This window comes from Enoplosus armatus, chromosome 16 (assembly GCF_043641665.1).
Source record: "Enoplosus armatus isolate fEnoArm2 chromosome 16, fEnoArm2.hap1, whole genome shotgun sequence".
Classification (NCBI taxonomy): domain Eukaryota; kingdom Metazoa; phylum Chordata; class Actinopteri; order Centrarchiformes; family Enoplosidae; genus Enoplosus; species Enoplosus armatus.
The window spans coordinates 890,315-909,878 of NC_092195.1; the positions used below are offsets into that span (position 1 = coordinate 890,315).

Genomic DNA, 19,564 nt, shown 5'->3' on the forward strand with positions numbered 1-19,564 from the left:
ACTCTCGGGGGCCGGGCTTGAAAACCTCCTCCTCCCGGCGGTCCAAAGCTCCTGCGCTGGCGGTGTAAACACCAACACTCCCCCGGTGCTCCGAGCGAACTGAGCTAATGGCAGCTACAGTTAGCAGCAGTCATCGGTTACGTTAAAGCTATCTGTCCGTCAGGAAACTCCCTAAATCAGAGAACTGCGGCAGAGCAGCCAGAGGACTTCAGAGGGCAAACCAGAAAACATTTTCAGTTTCAGCGAAAGGCTGAGTGGCGGCGCAGGATCCAGGTCACACCGACAGGATGAGGCGTTTTTTAGGGAGGGGGGGGGGGCTTAAAGAGACAGGAGCGGCTTGTCCCAGACAGAGGACGAACTGAGGGGCTGCATTAAGGGCCAGTAGAAGATAAACAAGGATTTTCTTTGAACTGTGAATCATGCACAGCTGCTCTAGTGGAGTCCCAGAATAAAAATATAGAATTGGAAATGAGCATAATAGGTCCCCTTTAACTGTGTTCTTTGTGTGGTGTTGGAAAGGTTGTATATTATGAAGGGATGTGAATTTTATCTTTTTAAAATATATGTTTTTTTGTTGTGTTATTAAACTAAATTGAAGAATGTGACGTTATTCCTGTGACTGCACACTGGGCCCATCATTTTGCCTTATATTTTGAAATTAATAAAGTTTGACTTCAACAAGGGGGACTGGGTGACGTTATTCTTTACAGGTGTATAATAAATAAATACAATTTGGTTCAGTCTTTTCAATTTTGCTATCAAAGGCTTTAATTTACTTTTACATTGTCACGCCCTGTGGTCCCTGCAACCGGCACTGAATTACTAACATTACTCCAGTTTCAGCACTAGATGGCAGCGTTTTCCTTCTGTTGTGTTCAGACTCAATCTCGGATTAAGGTTTACTAGGTTAAGGTTTAGCATCAAGACCGACGCCGGGATGAAAAAGGTTTTTACTTTATGCTATGCCATTCAAGTCCTTTTCATTTAGTGCTTTTGAATTGTTTAACGTTACTGGTTATGGCCCCCCCCTCACCCCCGACTGGAGATGTTTTACTCAACTTTTGCTTGGCTATACTTCCAACGTTACTGCATCCACTACACTTAATGGGCAAGGTATAAGCTGAATGACAGCTTTAAGACAGATGTCCAAAGTGATGACAAAAGGTTTACCAGGATGAAAAAAAAGAAAAGAAAAGAAGCGTCTCCGTCTCCTGAGCCTCACTTTCTCACACATGATGAACATCCTTCGGCGATGCATTAGATTTCTATAGAGCTCTGTCTTCTTGACGGAATTGTTCTCCACGGCTCAGCTCCCGTGGGAGCACACTGACCCCTGTCACTATGTTCATAGGCACAAGCAGCAAGCATGCCTGCCGTCACGCCGATTGTCAATAGGTTCACAACTCTAGCCCCGTCCCACGGTTTCCACCCTATTATCCCCCCTCCCCTCATCGGTGTGTCAAACGCACTCTTGACTGCAGCGAGAGCATAAAAGCTCCATCTCAAATTTCCGGTTTCTGAGATGTAAAAATTAGCAAATGCTCCGTGGGATCAAATAACTTCTTTCAAGCCCCCCCAGGTTCTTCAGGTTTTTTTTTTCCTCTCATCCATACCTCGATGATGTGATGTGACAAACACAGCTTTTTGGGGTAACTTGAGATCATTTTGAGAGCAAAAAGGGGAGAAAAAAAAAATAATGGTATGAGCTGGACAGTTTTTTTTTCTGGACAGAGTGGATTTATTTTCAGTGGTCTCAAAGGGGAGACAAGGGGAGTTGGAGTAAAGTCATTGTCAGAGGGCCCTGGGAAAGGCTCGTAAGAGGACACCTTGGGTCTCAGCGGCAACGTTTCGGCAGGATGAAGGTGGAGAGGAGGCTTTGTCTGGCTACTGTATGATTTGGATAATGGACATGCGCATGCATCATGATGATGAGCTCATCCGCGGAGCTCGATGGGGCCCAAGCGAAGAACTTTTCCAACACAAAACCTTATCCAGATCGTAAAACCGCATTCAAAGTAGTCTCTTGACACACTCGAAACTTCACATTTCGGAAACAGGTTTGAGTGATGAGTCATTCATCAGAACCTTTCGCAGCCCTGAATGGTGTCTTCAGTGTATTCCTGCCAGGATGTGCTTACAGTCCCAGCAACCTTCACCCATAAGATACGGTAGCCTGTATGTAGCCTGAAAGGCGAAACCCAGTTCAAGAAAGTCCACGCAGCGCTCGGCGTACCAAAAAAGAGATATTTGACAAATACAGGCCCTAGACGAGGCCTGTGTGCATTATCGGTGCTTTGAGCTGTAATTTAAGAGCTCCTCGGTGCTAATGCAGGTTTCTCGAAGGATGAGCTCATGAAGAAAACAACAAGGCTATCAAATGCTCCTCCAGCATTCTGTGTTGTCACCTAATACCTGATGAGGAACAAACAGCGCAGCTTTTATGTTCCCCTGTCTGCGGGGGGGGGTTTGTGCGCACGTTACAATAAGGCGGCCTTGTGGATAGGAAGCCCTGTGGCCTTAATGCGCACTGTAATGGACCGTCTTGGAGTTGTCATCGCCATGGGCTTCCTCCTCATCATCATCATCATCATCATCATCATCAGTGACGTAATTGGTAGATAGAAAAAAAAAAAAGGCATGTTGACATATATCTCTAAATGAGATTAGCACAAAGCTTACCGATGCCCTTATGAAGAAAGATCCTTACTGGACGAAACATTTTCAGGCAACCCAACCCAGATGTTCATACACGGGGGGGCCAAAGCGTCCCTGTGCATGCGTGTCAGTAGCAAAAGGTACTTTGTTCATTAAGCATTTCTACTAACCAGGAACAGTGAATGGCTGGCAGCAACCCCCGACAACAAAATCTCAAATCAAGGTCCACCTCTCAGCTCTTTCTGGAGCTTTTCAGTTGCATTTCACAGTCTTCCTCGGCGGAGCTTTGTCACCTCTTGTCATATGATAACTGAGTAACTGCTCCATTGCCTCGCCCACGGACATAAATGACCAGGAACCACTTCCCAAGATCCCAGTTCACGCTCTCTCATTAGTTTCGTCACATCGACACACACTTCATGAATTCGCATCACAGTGTGTTCGATTTGTAGTCTGTTGTATTAATCATGTGTTCCTTTGTCTTTGAGCTACCGCGGTTGTTTTGGGGGAGGTTTCCTTCCTGGTCCAGCGAAAAAGGCACGGCTGAGGGGCTGGAGGACTCTTAAATCCTGGAGCCAGCTCGCCGGACCTAATCAGGTGCTTTTGCATTTTTGGGGGTAATAAAAACCCAGGTTCTCAACTCCTGTTTCCTCATTGCCTCACTGCTCGGCAACAGTCATAATTATCAAGTCGTTCCTCGCTCGCTCTTTAGTTGTTCCTCAGTCCCTTATTTTAAAGTGATTCATAGACATTCTTTTTTTGTTTGTTTGTTTGTTTGTTTTGTTTTCTGAGGTGTTTCTGGAGCCGATTCCACGGCAATCCACCAATCTTCGGCGGCTGGGGCGAGATCCCCCGTTCCCTTGGCGCATTGCACTGTGGGACAGCGGTGCACATCAAAAGCAGACTCACCACCAGGGTTTTCATTCTGCACACTGGCTGGTTTTGAGCGTTACTACAAATCGCCTGCGATGCTTCACATTCTTTTTCTCTCTCTCTCTGCAGGGATCACAGCCAGAGATGCACAGCGTCTTGCCCAAGGACACTTCGACATGGTGACAGCGCTAACCACTGCGCCGCCCGTGTGTCGCAGCGTCTTTACATAAAAACACCCGTTGTCCTCGCGGAGACGTTCTTTTTTTCTGTCTTCGTTAAAACATTTCCTTTGTAAGTTTAGGATACACCCTTACAACACTTACACAGATCTTTGAAAAAAAAAAACTGTCTTGGATGCCTGTTATTCCACACGCGTTTGCTTAACGCTCTTCTGATTCTCTTGAATGGTCCCTTGGGGTGGTGCCGATGGAATATTATGAAGTAAAAGTCTCCTGTCTGTGAGAGATGGGAAGAGACATCCATCTTTCATTTTTTTTTTTTTTTTATAGGAGGCATTGCACAATGTAAACGTTCACACAATGGCAGGTCATGTTTCTACAGCGTAAATCAGGGGCGTGCAAAAGTTGAAAAGCAAAGGGCTTTGGGGGGGCTCTGTTTTTTGGTCTCCACCAGCTCCTTAGTGGCTGCTACATGCTCCACGACGTACAGCTTTCTCACTCAAAACTGCCTCCTGCCGGGGGGGCAGAAATGGCTCACCCAGCTGTCATTCATCAAGTAAAACCACAAATTGTATGCGCCCGTTTGTGCACCGATCAAACAAACAAAGTTACAACCTCTCAGTTAGTGAGCTGTTTTTTCCCCCTCAGCATGAGATTGGTACCCATCCTCCAACTTGTCATGTGAGTGAGTGGAGTGGAGTTGCGTTGTCTGCCTGAACTGACTCGCATGTCTTGTTCCATTCAGCGTGCAATAAGTTGAATCCTGTCACAACGTATTCTAAAGTGCTGCTGAAGCTCATACGAAGCCTGAGTTAGACAAGTCAAGTATCGTTCATCCGTCTTGTCAGTTACGCGTGAAGAAACAAACGCCCGTCTGCCTGAAGGGGTTTAGCGGACAGATAAACACCCGTGTGGAGCAGTTCATTGTCACTGTGATCATTGTCAGACGGAGTTTGCCGGCCGTCCCGCCATTCGCTCACCGCCGACCCAGGTCAAGGTGTCTGCCGGCGAGCCCAGACATCCCGTGCCGTAACAGCTTACCGGGAGAATCCTCCGCTACTCCTCCTGGGCTCCACGCTGGGACATGCAGTCCCTCCGCAGAGTCCGGAGTCCTAAAACCAGGATGTAGCATGTGTGACGTCACGTGAGAGCTGAGCCGGGACTGGTACCAGTACAAGTGCTGCAGCTTTTACACGCTTCGGCAGGGTGATGGCCGCTTACTTTGCCGCGACTTGAAGGCTAATCAGCCTTGTTTGACGAGGATGCAAAGGCGACATCCTACGGAAACAAGACACACGCTCAAATCAGCGGTACGTCTCTGTTTTTGCAGTCCCCTTTTTTTTTATTCACCTCACACAGCCGATGTGAGGCCTCCATCAAACTCCTCCTCTGCTACAGGAACTGCGAGCACACACACACACACACACACACACACACACACACACACACACCCAACCTCAGAGACTGCTAACTGCAGACAATATTCAAACGCAAACACAAAGATTTAGCACCTGTTTATCAAGATGAACGACATTCGACCTCTGTAAAATTGTAAATGTGTCATTTTAATGAATTTGACATATCATGCTGCCATTACGTCTGTTTCTTGGGTGCTGCTATCATTTGTTTGTAGTAGTGTAATGATCATATCATATTTACACACACACTTGCACACACATATATATATATCATATATCAGTGATAAGCCGTAAGTGCCGCAATGCTAAGCTTGCATTGTCAATAGACCCATCCCTATAACTTCCGTCCATTGATGAAGATCACGTGATATGGTTGGAAAAAGCCGGTAAGTGAACCTTGAGGAATCATTTGTTAACAAACATCGGCAATGAGCGTCACGTTGCCAGATCTTGTCGGTGACAGCAATTCAAAGATCTTGCCGCTTTCCTCCAACATCACCCATAACCACATGTGTTTGGGTTGGGAATCCCTCCTTCAGCCCCCACACATGCTGCATGTCTACGAACCAATTCAACCCCCCACCCCCCCTCTTGCAACCACTGCAGCTTATTCCAAACACTCAACCCCAGGCTGGTTGAAAGTATGCCCCCCCGCCCCTTCTCTTTTGTCCTCTCTGAGCCGCTCGCAGCCACAACCGCATCAGAACCGGACCTAGTCGAGGGGGAAGGCGTGCGATCTCCGTGTAGACTGCGCAGCGCCGACTGTCTTTGTCTGGCGGAAAGGTTTTCCGAGCGCTTGTGGCTGTAAGGGCATCCTTCGCCTAACATCCTGCCTGAATGAGAAAACAGGTGTGTCTGCAGCAGAGAGATTAAACTCTCTTTGACTGTTTGAGGCTATTGACTGCAGAACACACATGCAGACAAGACATCCAGAAGCGAGCACCTTTCACGGCTTCAGCCTCGGGACACTCCACAAAATGGACCTTTTGTATGATTCTATTTTGGTCTTTTTTTTTTATTTTTTACTTAGCATGTTTGCAGAAGAGGAATTTCTGCAGCTTTTGATGTGGCTCCCACCCTCTCTTTGATGTATACAATACAAAAAAAAGTTGCCTCCTCACATGATTCATAATATAGGAAAGGGGAAGATTAACACTTAAGGTAGAGGGGGCTTTATGCCGCTTGTTCTGGTCTGGGTTGTTAACACATGGCTTCCTGACACCCGCTTGTGATGTTACGTCTGTGCCTTGGCCAGCGGTATCACTGACTGTGCTTGTAATCCTCCTATTCAGCTATGTGTGAACGCTGCAGGTAGAAACGTGCGTTTGATGCATTCAAAGAATGACAAGCGCTCTATTAATGTAAGACGCCGGGGGTTTCGGCAGGATGTGGCGCCTGTTCAGGATGAAGTATTGTAAGCCTGTGCTTGCGGGGGTGCATCAATGAACGTGTAATTATAGCTTGAAGGAGAGGTTTCATGAAATGAGCAAAGGGGCATGCTGAACGACGCTCTCACGTTGACAGGAGTGCACTTATCCATCTTTTCTTTTTTTTTTTTCTTTTTACCCACATTGTCCCAGTACCTGATTCAGGGATTTGAACTACTTCCCCTGACCACCTGACCAACATCTGGCAGTGTGAGCTGAACGGCGGTGAATCAAATGATGATTTGAGGCCGTTAGTATCTTCAAAGAAAAACACCACACCAATGAAATGCGCCACCACACATCGCTATCGAAAAGTTCCAAAAAGCGTCCCCCTTTTTTGAGATTTTGTGCCAACGGTTGCAGAAGTCACCCCAAACCGACCCAGAATCTTTCTTGGAAAATTCTGATAATAAGCAATAACAACATTATATCTGCCCTGAAAAGGAAACCACACTTTTCCCAGTTAACACCCAACACATAATTAAAGGAGCTTCTTTAATGATCAAATTCGCACTATTAGAGACTAAACTCCGCCCCTCTAAAGACCTATAGATAAACTGAGGGGACGAACACTCACTTAAAATGTATCCTGATGCTTTCTTTCTTGTGACAGAGTCAAAGTGAATGTTTTGGCTTTTCCTTTAGTTTTGTCCAGAAGGACTTTTAGGGCTTTGTTATCGAGTTGTTGCGGGGAGGACGCATTTTTGTAGGCCAACCCGGAAGTTAGCGTCGCCCCTGGTTCCCTCGACTAAAAGCCAATGGGATTGTTCCGTGGGATTTTGGATCATTGCAGAAAATAAGCTCTGTGGCAAAACAAACGTTTATGATTCTTACACGTTTTTGTTCAGCGAGATGATCTTCACTAATGAACACCACTTTGATGATTTTTGGAATCGCCAGAAGTGAAAAGCTAATGTTGCTATAGCTAATTAGCTAATTACTCAAGTATTAAAAGTACTCTAGCCTGCGATGCATCCATCCAAAGTGTTATTATTACATAATAACTAATAATAATAAATATTTTCACATGAACATTCGAAACTGACCGTGTCGTGTGAAAGATGTCAACCTAGTTTTCCGGCAGCAGCAGGGCCGACACAGTTAAGAGACCAGCTGCCGAACATTCGTGGAGCATTTAGCGGCTAAAGAGCCACACATTTCTCTCAGGAGATGGTGGACACCAAACCCCCCCCCCCTCCAAAAAAACCCCAGCGCTTAACAGAGAGTGAACACATTAGCCATAACCAGCTTTATAACTCAATGTTGTGGTACCAGCCTGTTCAGTTTTAACATGTCCGCCTGCAAGTTGTATCTCAATGTCAGAGCTATGTTTGAACATCTGCCGTATATATATATATACATATATATGTATATATATACGGCAGATGCATAATTAGCCATAGCTCTGATATATATATCTATATCTATATATGTATTGGTGGAACGGTTCATTAAAGCAGTGTTAGCATTAGCATGTGTTAGCGAGGGAATGTATGTTTCCTTGCAAGATGTTAAAACTAATAGCGGCTCACCGTTGCAACATTAAAATAACAGCATGAAGTCCAGAGTATTTGGGTGAATGCATTTATTGTCACATTTCACAATTAGTTCCTGCTACCAGCCGTCTAATCTAATCAGAATTCCTAGACTTTATGTTGTTCTTGGTGCCTCCTCACCGTACCTACAGGATCTTGTTGACAAAGGGCCATCCATTCTTTCTTTTTTTCCCCTCTGCAGGTAACACAAGTTAAACATCCTGTTGTTGTCACCTAGTGCAGGTGATTCTATTATTCCCTGCCTACCTTAGCCCACAGCTTTCAGAGTGGAAAGAACGGATACACGAGACAATAAAGCGTCTTTAACGTGTTGCTGCAGCTGGAACAAGCCCCACTAGCCCGGAGGGGGAAGGTATCCCCTTCACAATAAAACAAAAGTGCGGCGTTGTGTTGAAAAGGGAGTTTCATCACTGACTAATGCCTCTGTTGTTAGGAAGTTCCTGTTTTGCAGCGACCCTGTCTGGCATGCCTGCAGCATTATGTCAGAAACACAGCCTCGGAAACAATATTCATTGAACTATTTATTTCGGACAATGACAAAATATATATATATATATATATATATATATATATATATATGTGAAAAAAAGAAGAACTTCCAACTGTTCTGGTACAAAAATAAATTACATTCTATTCACTCTGAAAAACCCCCCATAAAACTTTACCCACACATTGTACATTACATTCATGCTATAGGCTATCTAAGCATCACTCTTATTATATAAATCTTCACATTTAAAACTTGGTAACATTATGTTGTACATGTCTTGCAAAGTCTGTTGAGCCTTTGAATGACGTAATGGATTATTGTTATTTTTTATTTATTTTAATTTTTATTTCTTTACATGGAGATGCTCTATGGCAAAACTGCCATATGTGTGACACAATGAACCAAAACTATGACCTACCGAGGCAGTCCTTCCAACACGAACCGAACCTCCTGCACCTTTATAGCCACCAGAACCTCCATTAACATCGCAAACTGTATTTGGGCAGCACTTTGTGAGACCTTGTGTGTTTGTTGTGGGGGCGGGGGGCGCAATGTTGGAGGCCCCATAGTAACAGTGGCTGCAGTTTCAGACCAAATGTGCATGAGTGAGTAGATCGAGCGAGGTAGAGTGCAAAAATGAAGAGCAGCATATGCAAAGCAGCTAACTGGGATGCTACGGACTTGATTGAAATGTGTAATAATCCAGCCCCCGTCTCCCAGAAATTATCTTTATATACAACTAATTCGCAACAGCACATATGTCTTAAAAGTGAATGCAATTAGGTTTTCTATTAACACGAGGGCATGCTGCCAATTAACGTACCCGGCATGAATTACACATACCTACGATGATGATGAGGCCCTGTCTGTCTGTTGCTACTACTTCGCAGCCGATCGCAGGCGGTTTTCCGAAAGGAGACGGCTCAACTCAAGAGTAATTTCCTGTAAATGTGTCATGTGGGTTTTGCCACTGGAGACAGGAAGTGTATACCATTTCGTACCATTTGGCGCAGCTGGCGATGCGTCATCCGGTGCGGTACATAAATGCAGCTCTTCATTCACTCAAAGACATGACGATTGACACGATTCTGATCCTGATCCTGATTCTGATGTTGCTTGTAAATGTACTGCAATCCAGCCACCAAATACCTTCGCTACCACAACGTAACTGGGGAAAACAATCTGGTAATATACAATTCATTTCTTAGGAGACAGGGTTGAAATAATCACTGGTATCGCTGACTGACCCTCTTACATTTTCTGCCATGCCTTGATGCCTTTTAGCCAAGTCCTGGTGGAATCAGAGAGTAGAGTCACAAAACTCCGCGGCCGTTCAGATAAAACATACACAGATAAAATAAACAGCACTAACTTAACAACCCCCCCCCCCCCCCCCCCCCATTGTCAGATTTGTACACATGCAAATTAATCTAATAGGTGGTATTGTTAGAATGGGCCACTAGTTGCATGCTACAAAAGCTCGGTTGGTTCATATCAAAGGAATAGTTCAACAGTCAGGACGTGGTTAGCCTAGCTTAGCATAAAATACGGGAAGCGAAGGGAGCTAGCCTGGCTCTACAAAGCGGAAAAAACAACTGTTACAAAACTCACTAATTAACGTGTTAACATATGTTTGTTGGTTTGATCTGTGCGCGAACAGAAGTTACGTCACGTGGGAGTCGCGCACTGGAACTACTTCCTGACGAACAACAGCCAGGTGCAGTGGCTGTGTGCAGCTTCCTGAGGCCCGGTCGTCGCTGTGAAGTCGCTTGGTTGGAGGCCAAAACCAAATCCCGCTCTCACTGGTCGCAACCTGGTAACCCGCACTACGGCGAGCGGGACGCTACAGAAGTGCTGGGCGGATAGGTGAAGTGTTGTTCATTAAGAAATAGTTCCAGCACGTTAACGTTTAACTAAGCTCTGGGCCTCAGACTAATCTTAAACACTAATCTAAATCTAGAGACAAATCTACACTTAAATGTTTGGCTATCCATAAACTTCATGACGAAGACAGAAGTGGCTGGTTTTCCTTTGTAACTGCAGGATTACGTTGGTTTTAATTGTCAGGCGGCCCCCCGGCTCCATCCTCAGGCCGTCCAGCCTTCTTCTGACTTTTCCTCTGTTTACCACTGTTGACAGACGTGTCCTTGTGTCCTGAGTCATTCTGCTGTCGGGAGTAGCGCTTGCACTTGCAGGAGGTCACCACGGTTATCTTGTAGGTCCTGGAGCTGCCGTCCTGGCACTGCAGCTGGATCCGCTGGGTCCTGGTCCGGTCGATGACGCAGCGCCACTCCTGGGCGTCGCGGCGGCTCCAGTACCTCCCGGTGTGACCCCCGCCCCCGATCCAGTTGGGCAGCAGGTGGGCCGGCAGACACTCTCCGGCGCACACCAGCTCCTTGATGGGGTTGATGCTGGTGCACTGGCCATCGGAGATGTACTTTGTGGACCTCAGCTCCCTGCAGCCCACTTGGCTCTGGTCCGGGCCTGAGACATGGAAAGTGAATTACATGCATGCTCTGTTTATCCTGCTGCTGTTCAGTTCTGCTCACGGCTAGAGGTGAGGCGGGTACCACGTTGAAAAAACTCGGAAGGAGCCCCCGGGTGATCTCGGGCTTGTTATATGCATTGCTTGGAATTGAATTTTAGGCTCCACTTTGACTTGAACTATAACTTTGTTGCTTTGAGTGACAGATCTTCTTAATTGCTGCTGTGTATTCAATGAGCCACATAAGTAACTTGAGCTGCCTGACATCTCTATGTGAAAGGGTAATCAAGTCAAAGTATAATCATCCACTCTAGATATTTGCTTTATTTTAGATTAAAGATCTGTTTCGTTGTGTAAGAACTGGGCGGCACAATTGGAAACCTCGGGTTTTATACACTGTAGGGAGGCAGGTATAGGACCAGCATGCACCTGGGAGGGTGTGTGGCAGCAGGAGCTGTGATTTCTTTCTTCTTAAACTATAATAAAACCACAAAAATGTCTGTATGGACAATGGACATTTTTTTTCCCCCACCTTGCACGTGTGCGGATGTTCTTTCTTTCTCCCAACAAGGAGTCCAGTAAGCCATAAAACGCAACCTTTGTTTATCTTGTTGGCTTTTAAACAACACATGACACATGATAACTGTCATGTGGCATGACATGTCATTACAAGAGCACCGATGTTGGACGCCTGCAAATATATTTTAAATGATATTCTAAATTAATTGGAAGCTTGAAATTTGGGGAACTTTGTCAAATGTTGACAAAGAGTTTTGGAAATCCACCTGCACCACCGGCCCCATGCAGCACTACATAGCGTCACCTACTGCGCCTCAGATTGGTGAAAATGTCACTACGCCGTGCGTAAACGCTTTGGACTCACCATTACGCGCGGCGTCAGCCTGCCGCCTCCCGCCGTTCCTCGCTTGATTGGTGTCTTCCTCCTCCGCGGGCTCTTCCTGAGCGTCCGGGGCCGGCTGAGCGTTGGCCGACTCCGTGGCGTCGTTGTGGACCGCCGAGGCGCTCCTGCTCAGCAGCAGCAGCAGCAGCAGGAGCGCGGGGAGCTGGAGTGCGCTGGAGGCGGACGTACGGAGCATGGCTGCGCGGCAGCGGCAAAAATTCGGACTCCTGAACGAATGACTTAACCTGCCGCGGCATGTTGTTTATATATCCTCCTCTTCCTCCGTGGTGACGCTCTGTGAATGGACCGGGCACACCCACCCGTGCGGCAGCCTTGAAATAAAGAGAAGAAAGAAACAATAGTGAGGGAGAGCACAAACGCGCTGAGGTCTGTGTCCACAACGCGCCTCCACCGCCTCCATCTTTCTCTTACGCATTTGTAAAAACAAGTAAGGGGACATCTTTCTTCGTGTGTGTGTGTGTGTGTGTGTGTGTGTGTAGAGGAAGAGGTGGTGGTGGTGGTGGTGGTCAGATTAAACCATCTCTCTTGGCAGACTCTAATGGCCCACATTGGGAGCTGGTACATTGTGCGTGACTGAGTCTTTACGGGATACAAAGAAGGTGATTTGTCTCCACCTAGTGGCTGAACATGGCGCCGCTTCCTGACAACGATGGCTTCCAGCCCTGTTCACCAGATATCTCGAGTTCACCGTCAAGACGCTGTGGCTGGGATGCTTTTCCAAATGTAGCTTAACTTGAACAACAAGGTTTCGAGGTGACAGTTTTTTTTCATTATATTTCGGTAATCCAAATAGGAGATTCATTTAACGGAACTATTTATTAGTTTGGAACGAGGTGTCCGATTGATTTCTGTAACATTTGTAAAAATGTGAAAATATGCCACCCAGTGTTTTGGTGTAAAATGCCCCCCATGGTCTGTACAAATATATAAAAATAAAAAATAAATAAAAGACACAAATATGTTTTCTGGAAAAGAAAAAGAAAAAAGAGAGAGATTATGTTATAGGAATTCAGCTCATGATAGTGCAACTGGCTTGTTTGCTTCATGAAAAATGAACCCATAATTTGGTTGCAGACCTCTCCTTAAAATGTAGAAAAGAATTGAAGTGAGTTTTCAGTGTGAACAGGTGAGTTTACAGTGTGAACAGGTGAATTTACAATGTGAACAGGTGAGTTTTCAGTGTGAACAAGTGAGTTTTCAGTGTGAACAAGTGAGTTTTCAGTGTGAACGGGTGAGTTTACAATGTGAACGGGTGAGTTTTCAGTCTGAACAGGTGAATTTACAATGTGAACAGGTGAGTTTACAGGGTGAACGGGTGAGTTTTCAGTGTGAACGGGTGAATTTACAATGTGAACAGGTGAGTTTTCAGTCTGAACAGGTGAATTTACAATGTGAACAGGTGAGTTTACAGGGTGAACGGGTGAGTTTTCAGTGTGAACGGGTGAATTTACAATGTGAACAGGTGAGTTTTCAGTCTGAACAGGTGAATTTACAATGTGAACAGGTGAGTTTACAGGGTGAACGGGTGAGTTTTCAGTGTGAATGGGTGAATTTACAATGTGAACAGATGAGTTTTCAGTGTGAACGGGTGATTGTACAATGTAAACAGGTGAGTTTTCAGTCTGAACAGGTGAATTTACAATGTGAACAGGTGAGTTTTCAGTCTGAACAGGTGAATTTACAATGTGAACAGGTGAGTTTACAGTGTGAACGGGTGAGTTTTCAGTGTGAATGGGTGAGTTTACAATGTGAACAGGTGAGTTTTCAGTCTGAACAGGTGAGTTTACAGTGTGAACAGGTGAGTTTTCAGTCTGAACAGGTGAGTTTACAATGTGAACATACCGACAAATGCAGTATACAGTCTGTGCTACATACTTGAAAACAAGGTTCTTAAATCCAGCCTACTTAAGGATATGCACCAGCATTAAAAGTCTATTCCATTGCTGACAAAGCTGCAACTGAACGTTGGTTCTCATACCTAAATATTAACCACTGATGTGCACATTTTCTATAACGTTAACTAGATTTTTCCACCTTGAGTGGCCCATGGACTAATTAACTGACACGCTGAAAATCTTGGTCCGGTAGTATGCTACAAGAGTACTAGTTGGTTTCTGGGTGTGTTGGCAAATAATGAATCTGCTATCTAAACTGTATGCACCCCACTCAATGGGAACATGGAATTGACAGGGTACATACCATGCAGGGAGGGAACAGGAGTGGAGGGTTTGGGTGGTCAGAGAAGGCAACAGCAAATCCCTAACAGTTTCATCCTGCTACAATTTGGTCCACCCCATGGTGTGCAAAGGGGGGCGGGGGGTGGTAATGGATTTATGCATTCAGATGATTTTTCTTAGCTAAAGGTATGAATACAAAATACATTACAAGCCCGCCCTACATGCAAACTGAGAGGAAACAACACCCCCACGACACCAGGGGGCGCTGCGCCGTCTGGAGACTTCCTTAACTTCCCCCGCGGTACACGTCATGCAAACAGCGGCTTTAAGTTTCTGCGCATGCGCCTCCGCAGCTCCTTCAAGATCTACGCTTCGAAGAGCACCACTGAACGGTCTGTCTTGCCCTTCCTTCTCCTTTTAACTACACAAATTCGCTAACTTGGTCTTTTAATGTTCCAGAGTCAGATACGTCAACGCGACTGGCTCCATTTCTGTGAATAATGTGCATGTGGACAACGAGCGCTGTGCTGTAGTGTCATTCTAACCCAGATAGCTGTGTCTCGTTTGGTCCACGTAAGCGTCTGACGTCTGTCACTGTTAAGCACTTTGGATTTAAGGCAAGCTAAAATATAACAACCAAATCTCTCCATTAAGAAGCTCTGCTATTATTTGTGTGAATAAAGTTTAAGAAAAAAAATTGGCTTCAACGCTAGCTCCGTTTTATAGCTCGCTAACTGTTAGCCATGGACACATTTAGCTAAACGAAAGCCGGCTTTAGTCGAGCTAATTTGATCTTTTGTTCTTAAAAGAAAACGAGTCGTTTACAAATCTCAGTGTTTTCGCGTTATTTTTTCCACAAATTGTCTTCTGACTCTACTGTTTATTGAACTGTTGGCCAGGCCAACCAAAGTCCAGAGCAGCCAAATGTACGTGGACATCACAGCCATATGGACGCGTCATTCCAAAACCGTGGTCTTCTTCTTCTTCTTCTTCTTCCTCTTCTTCCTCTGTAACAGCCTCCAGGCTTTCCACAGGGGTTTTTTTGGAACCTGGCTCCAGTGGCCGAGGTGTCTACATACTTTGGACCTTTTTTATTTATTTATTTATTTTTGTAGAACCCCATCTTTCCAATAGTCAGTCAGATTTTAATTGAACCGTTTCTATTCCAGATGATGAAGATGCTGCATGTGTTCTTGGTCCTGGCCATGCTTGGTCTGGGCTCAGGAGAAGAGGGAGCCCGTTTGCTGGCCTCTAAATCCCTGCTGAACCGCTATGCCGTGGAGGGCCGAGACCTCACCCTGCAGTACAACATCTACAATGTGGGCTCCAGGTCAGGACTGAGGGAATACTCTTCTGTAGCTACTATAGAGTTGTTCATTGACTGTGTGGACCCCCCCCCCCCCCCCCCACTGTAAAACGTTAGCTGGTCCCAACTTGTTAAGTGTGCGGATTTGCTTCCTTATTTTTGTCCTTAATGACCGTAAATGAAGAGTCTTTCAGGTTATGGACTGTTGGTTGGACAAAAGAAGCAATTTGAAGGCATCACTTTGGGCTCAGGGAAATTGTGATGAGCATTTTTCACTTTTTTTGTTTGTATATTTTTGTTTGACACTTTATAGACGAAACGATCAATCTGTTAATCGTGACAATCGGCAGATTAATCGATGATGGGAAATAATCATTAGTTGCAGCCCTAGTTGTGGGTGTAAAATCACAAATGGATTTATTTGGAAACTGGGGGCAGGGAAGGACATTTATCTTGTCTGCTCAGTCAAGTCAAGGGGAGGGTCTCGCTCCTTTTTTAAAAAATTTTAATAATCAATGAAATATGAATAGTCAATGAAACGCGCTCCCGTTAGATGTCCAGTTATCTAACGGAGTGTCCTCTTCCTTTACTGTCTCCACAGTGCTGCTCTGGAGGTGGAGCTGTCGGATGATTCTTTTCCTCCTGAAGACTTCGGAATCGTTTCAGGAATGTTGAACGTCAAATGGGACAGGATCGCCCCGTATCCTTGAATCTAAATTGTCTGTTGTTGTTGCTGTTGTTTCTGTAGGCTGTCAAGTCAGTAACTGTATTTTAACGGGAGGAAAAACATAACATTCCCAGACCGCCCATCTAACACACCTCTGTATCGCAGGTTGGGTAACCAGGGTGAAAACAGCTGAACCTACAACACTGTAGTAACTGATGATAGTGAGACTCATGTTTTTAAAGGAGACGTACAAACTTTATCAAAGCTTGGCAGGTGAAGTTACCCTGGTATCTTTTTGAATACACCGCCCTCACTGAGAAGACGAGTTTAATAGTTTAAGGGGCAGGGGTCAGAAGTAGATCTCTGATCTGACACAACTGTAAAAAAAAAAAAAAAAAAAAACTGAAGAGAAAGTCAGACTGTAAGAGGTTGTTTATTATATATATGTTTTTTTTAAATGAGTTTCAAATATGCATCTATGGACTCATCTTTTTCAAGTTGTTTGATTTTTAACCCTGGAATCCTCAGAGCCAGCAATGTCTCTCACACAGTGGTGTTGCGCCCTCTGAAGGCTGGCTACTTCAACTTCACCTCTGCCTCAGTCAGCTATTTGGCCCAGGAGGGAGGACAAGTCGTGGTAAAATAAAATTTTAAACAAACAGTTGATTATCTTCACGGATCAAAAGCAGTTTTGTAGTGTGTGTGTGTGCGTGTGTGTGTGAAGGAAGCTGAAGTGTCTGTCCTTCCTGCAGGTGGGCTACACCAGTGCCCCAGGCCAGGGAGGCATCCTGGCTCAGAGGGAGTTCGACCGGCGCTTCTCCCCACACTATGTAAGTGTTGTTTTTTTTTGTTGTTGTTTTTTTTGCTCGTCCCTGTCTGGCTCCGAACCGCGCGGACTGACCTGCAGTGATCGAGGTCGAAGCAAGAGCAGCAAAGTTGGTGGAATTTTGTAAACTGCTGTACTTCCTATTCTTTAGCTGAGGAAAGCGCAGGAGCACTGTAAATATTTTATTATAAAATGGTGCTATTTATTGGATGCTTGGTAAAGAGACATGGAAAGTATACCAACAGCATACTTTTAATCTAGTTGTATGATTTTAATTATGAAAAAAAACCCCAACAAGATTATTATTATTACTATTTAAAATACTATTGTCTTTTAGTATCCTTTGGGCTCTCGAAGACACCTCACCTCACCAATATCTAGGGATAGAATTGATAAGATTTTATTGATAGCAGTGCCATTATCAATTTTGCGTGTCTGTCCAATTCTTTATCGATTCATGATAAATTGAGTGGGGGGCGGAAAAAGTAGGCCTACGAAGGTTTTCAGCATCAGCGCAACTGTTTTTATTGTCTGTCATCTAAAATGGATAGAAATGAGGGAATATTTGTACAGCATTCGTTTTCTTTTAGGTTTTCTTTGTCAGGATATTTACCCTCGTGATGTGCTGCTTGGTCGGGAGGTCAGATACATGGCGTTTCTGGAATTTTAAGCGTATGTAGCGCAGACCGAGGTTTCGGCATATTGCCGGTGTGTCCACCCTTACTCAAAATGACCATTTTACAGACAATACAACCAGCACTGTTGTCGTCTTTCTTTTGTAAGATGAAGCCGCGCTTTGTAGGGTTGACTCCCGCTTGTTGCAAGTTTCCAGCAGACGGTAGACGCACGAGTTGGACGTTTATTGTCTTGCAATGCGCGACTGTCAGAAAAACATAAAAGAAATTGATATGCTCGGAGGCATACGATTGATCTGACCGCTGGATCTGACAATTTGGAACCGGTTCTCAACCGACCTCCTTGAGTTTCCTTAAGAAATACAGTCGTTTCTGAGCTTTCTTTACCAGTGTGGAGATGTGTGACGTCCATGGCAGGTTCTCTGTGATGCTGATTCCCAGGAACCTAAAACTGTTCACTTGCTCCACCTCAGGTCCACTGATGAGTGTGTGTGTGTCTTTGCCTATCTGAACTCTCTGGGGTCTGTTTTGTGAGGAAGTCCAGTATCCAGTTGCAGAGTGCCACAGGAAGGTAGTGGTAGTGGTTTTAGCTTTACTCCTAGTCGCTCTCAGCAGGATTCTTTTCAAATCCACTGTGTGTGCCGACAGCCGACTCTTGGCTGAGGGGATCAAAGTGAGCGTTACTGCTCATGTAGCTTGTGATGGTCTGGACCGCTCGCCGCACATCCCTGGTGCTTGGTGTTGAGGCCTCACTCCAGTCTCTCCTGATGATCTCTGCTTTGCCTCCTTGATGCCGGCTTTCAGTCTCGCTCTGGCGGAGCTGTAAGCTTCCTCAGACACAGACTAAACTCCGTACTAAGGGCTTTATAAATGTACTACAGCCTCAAAAGGATCATACAGTTGTGTCCACACCCCTCTAAAACATGTCTAAACATAAGCTGAACATCATAACCTTAACGAAGGGAGGATTTATGGCAGGACTGTTCTATTACACTGCATGTTTTGGAAAGGTGTACCGAATAATAAACTGGTACATGCTTTTTGATTTGACACCTCACTCACTGTCTACCTTTTTTTTTATTTTTAAAGCTGGACTGGGCCGCATTCGGCGTGATGACTCTGCCCTCCATCGGCATCCCTCTGCTCCTTTGGTACTCCAGCAAGAGGAAGTACGACTCGCCGAAGGCCAAGAAGAACTGAGGAGGTGCGCCGCAGGGGTTTTGGGTTTGGGGATGGAAGTCCGAGGGTTTCGTGGGCACAGGACCTCCTGAGTAGCTGCTTAACCCATATTGGGAGTGGACAAAAAGTTGAAAGAAAAGTACAGTGACCAAGGAAACGTGTTTTTTCTTTTTTTTTTTTTTTTGAGATTTGTATCAAACAAGCGGCGTGATTAAGAGAACTCCCGGATATAGAATGACGGCAGAAGTAAACGTAGTGCGGCTCCAGTGTGGTTACCAAACCACAAAGCATCTCCATGAAAGCCCTCATCTCCAGCTGATGGCCTGAGCTTCGCCAGCTGCTGTGCAGTCCTTCCAGATTTGCAAATGGGTTCACGTTGATGGAACAATTACAATGGCAGTTACTATACTCTTACAGGATTTTTTTTTTTTTGTAATTGTGTATGTAACTGAATTCAGTTTTTTGAAGTTTGTAGCCAAGTTGTTGTACTTCAAAATGAATCAATAAAAACAACAAGTCTGGGTTTTTCTAAAGCTGTGTCTGACTGATTTCTGAGTTTATACATTTCTCCTTTTTGTAACCCTTACATGTTCCATGGAACCGCAAAAAAAACCTACAAAATTTTTTTTTAAGATTATCCTTTTTGATTTGGGACAACGCATGTGTCAATGAAATAATTCAACCTCATCCCAACTCCTGTTATCAAACAAGGCAGCATTTATGTATAGGTTACTATAGTTTGGCTGGCAGTCTATGGGAAATGGAACAC

At 45.0% G+C, this 19,564-nt stretch overlaps 2 protein-coding genes across 2 annotated transcripts; one reads left to right on the plus strand and one right to left on the minus strand.

Annotated features, from left to right (window-relative positions):
• Window positions 1–10,654: 10,654 nt before the first annotated feature.
• On the minus strand, window positions 10,655–12,180 carry sostdc1b (sclerostin domain containing 1b). Its single transcript, XM_070922291.1, has 2 exons — window positions 11,967–12,180; window positions 10,655–11,082 (listed from the first exon to the last, which is right to left on the minus strand). Exons 1-2 carry the CDS (start codon window positions 12,178–12,180, stop codon window positions 10,655–10,657), a joined length of 642 nt encoding a protein of 213 aa, XP_070778392.1.
• Window positions 12,181–14,522: 2,342 nt separating this feature from the next.
• ssr2 (signal sequence receptor, beta) lies at window positions 14,523–19,328 on the plus strand. Its single transcript, XM_070921735.1, has 6 exons — window positions 14,523–14,574; window positions 15,352–15,512; window positions 16,090–16,188; window positions 16,684–16,792; window positions 16,908–16,985; window positions 18,706–19,328. Exons 2-6 carry the CDS (start codon window positions 15,352–15,354, stop codon window positions 18,814–18,816), a joined length of 558 nt encoding a protein of 185 aa, XP_070777836.1. The 5' UTR covers window positions 14,523–14,574; the 3' UTR covers window positions 18,817–19,328.
• Window positions 19,329–19,564: the final 236 nt, after the last annotated feature.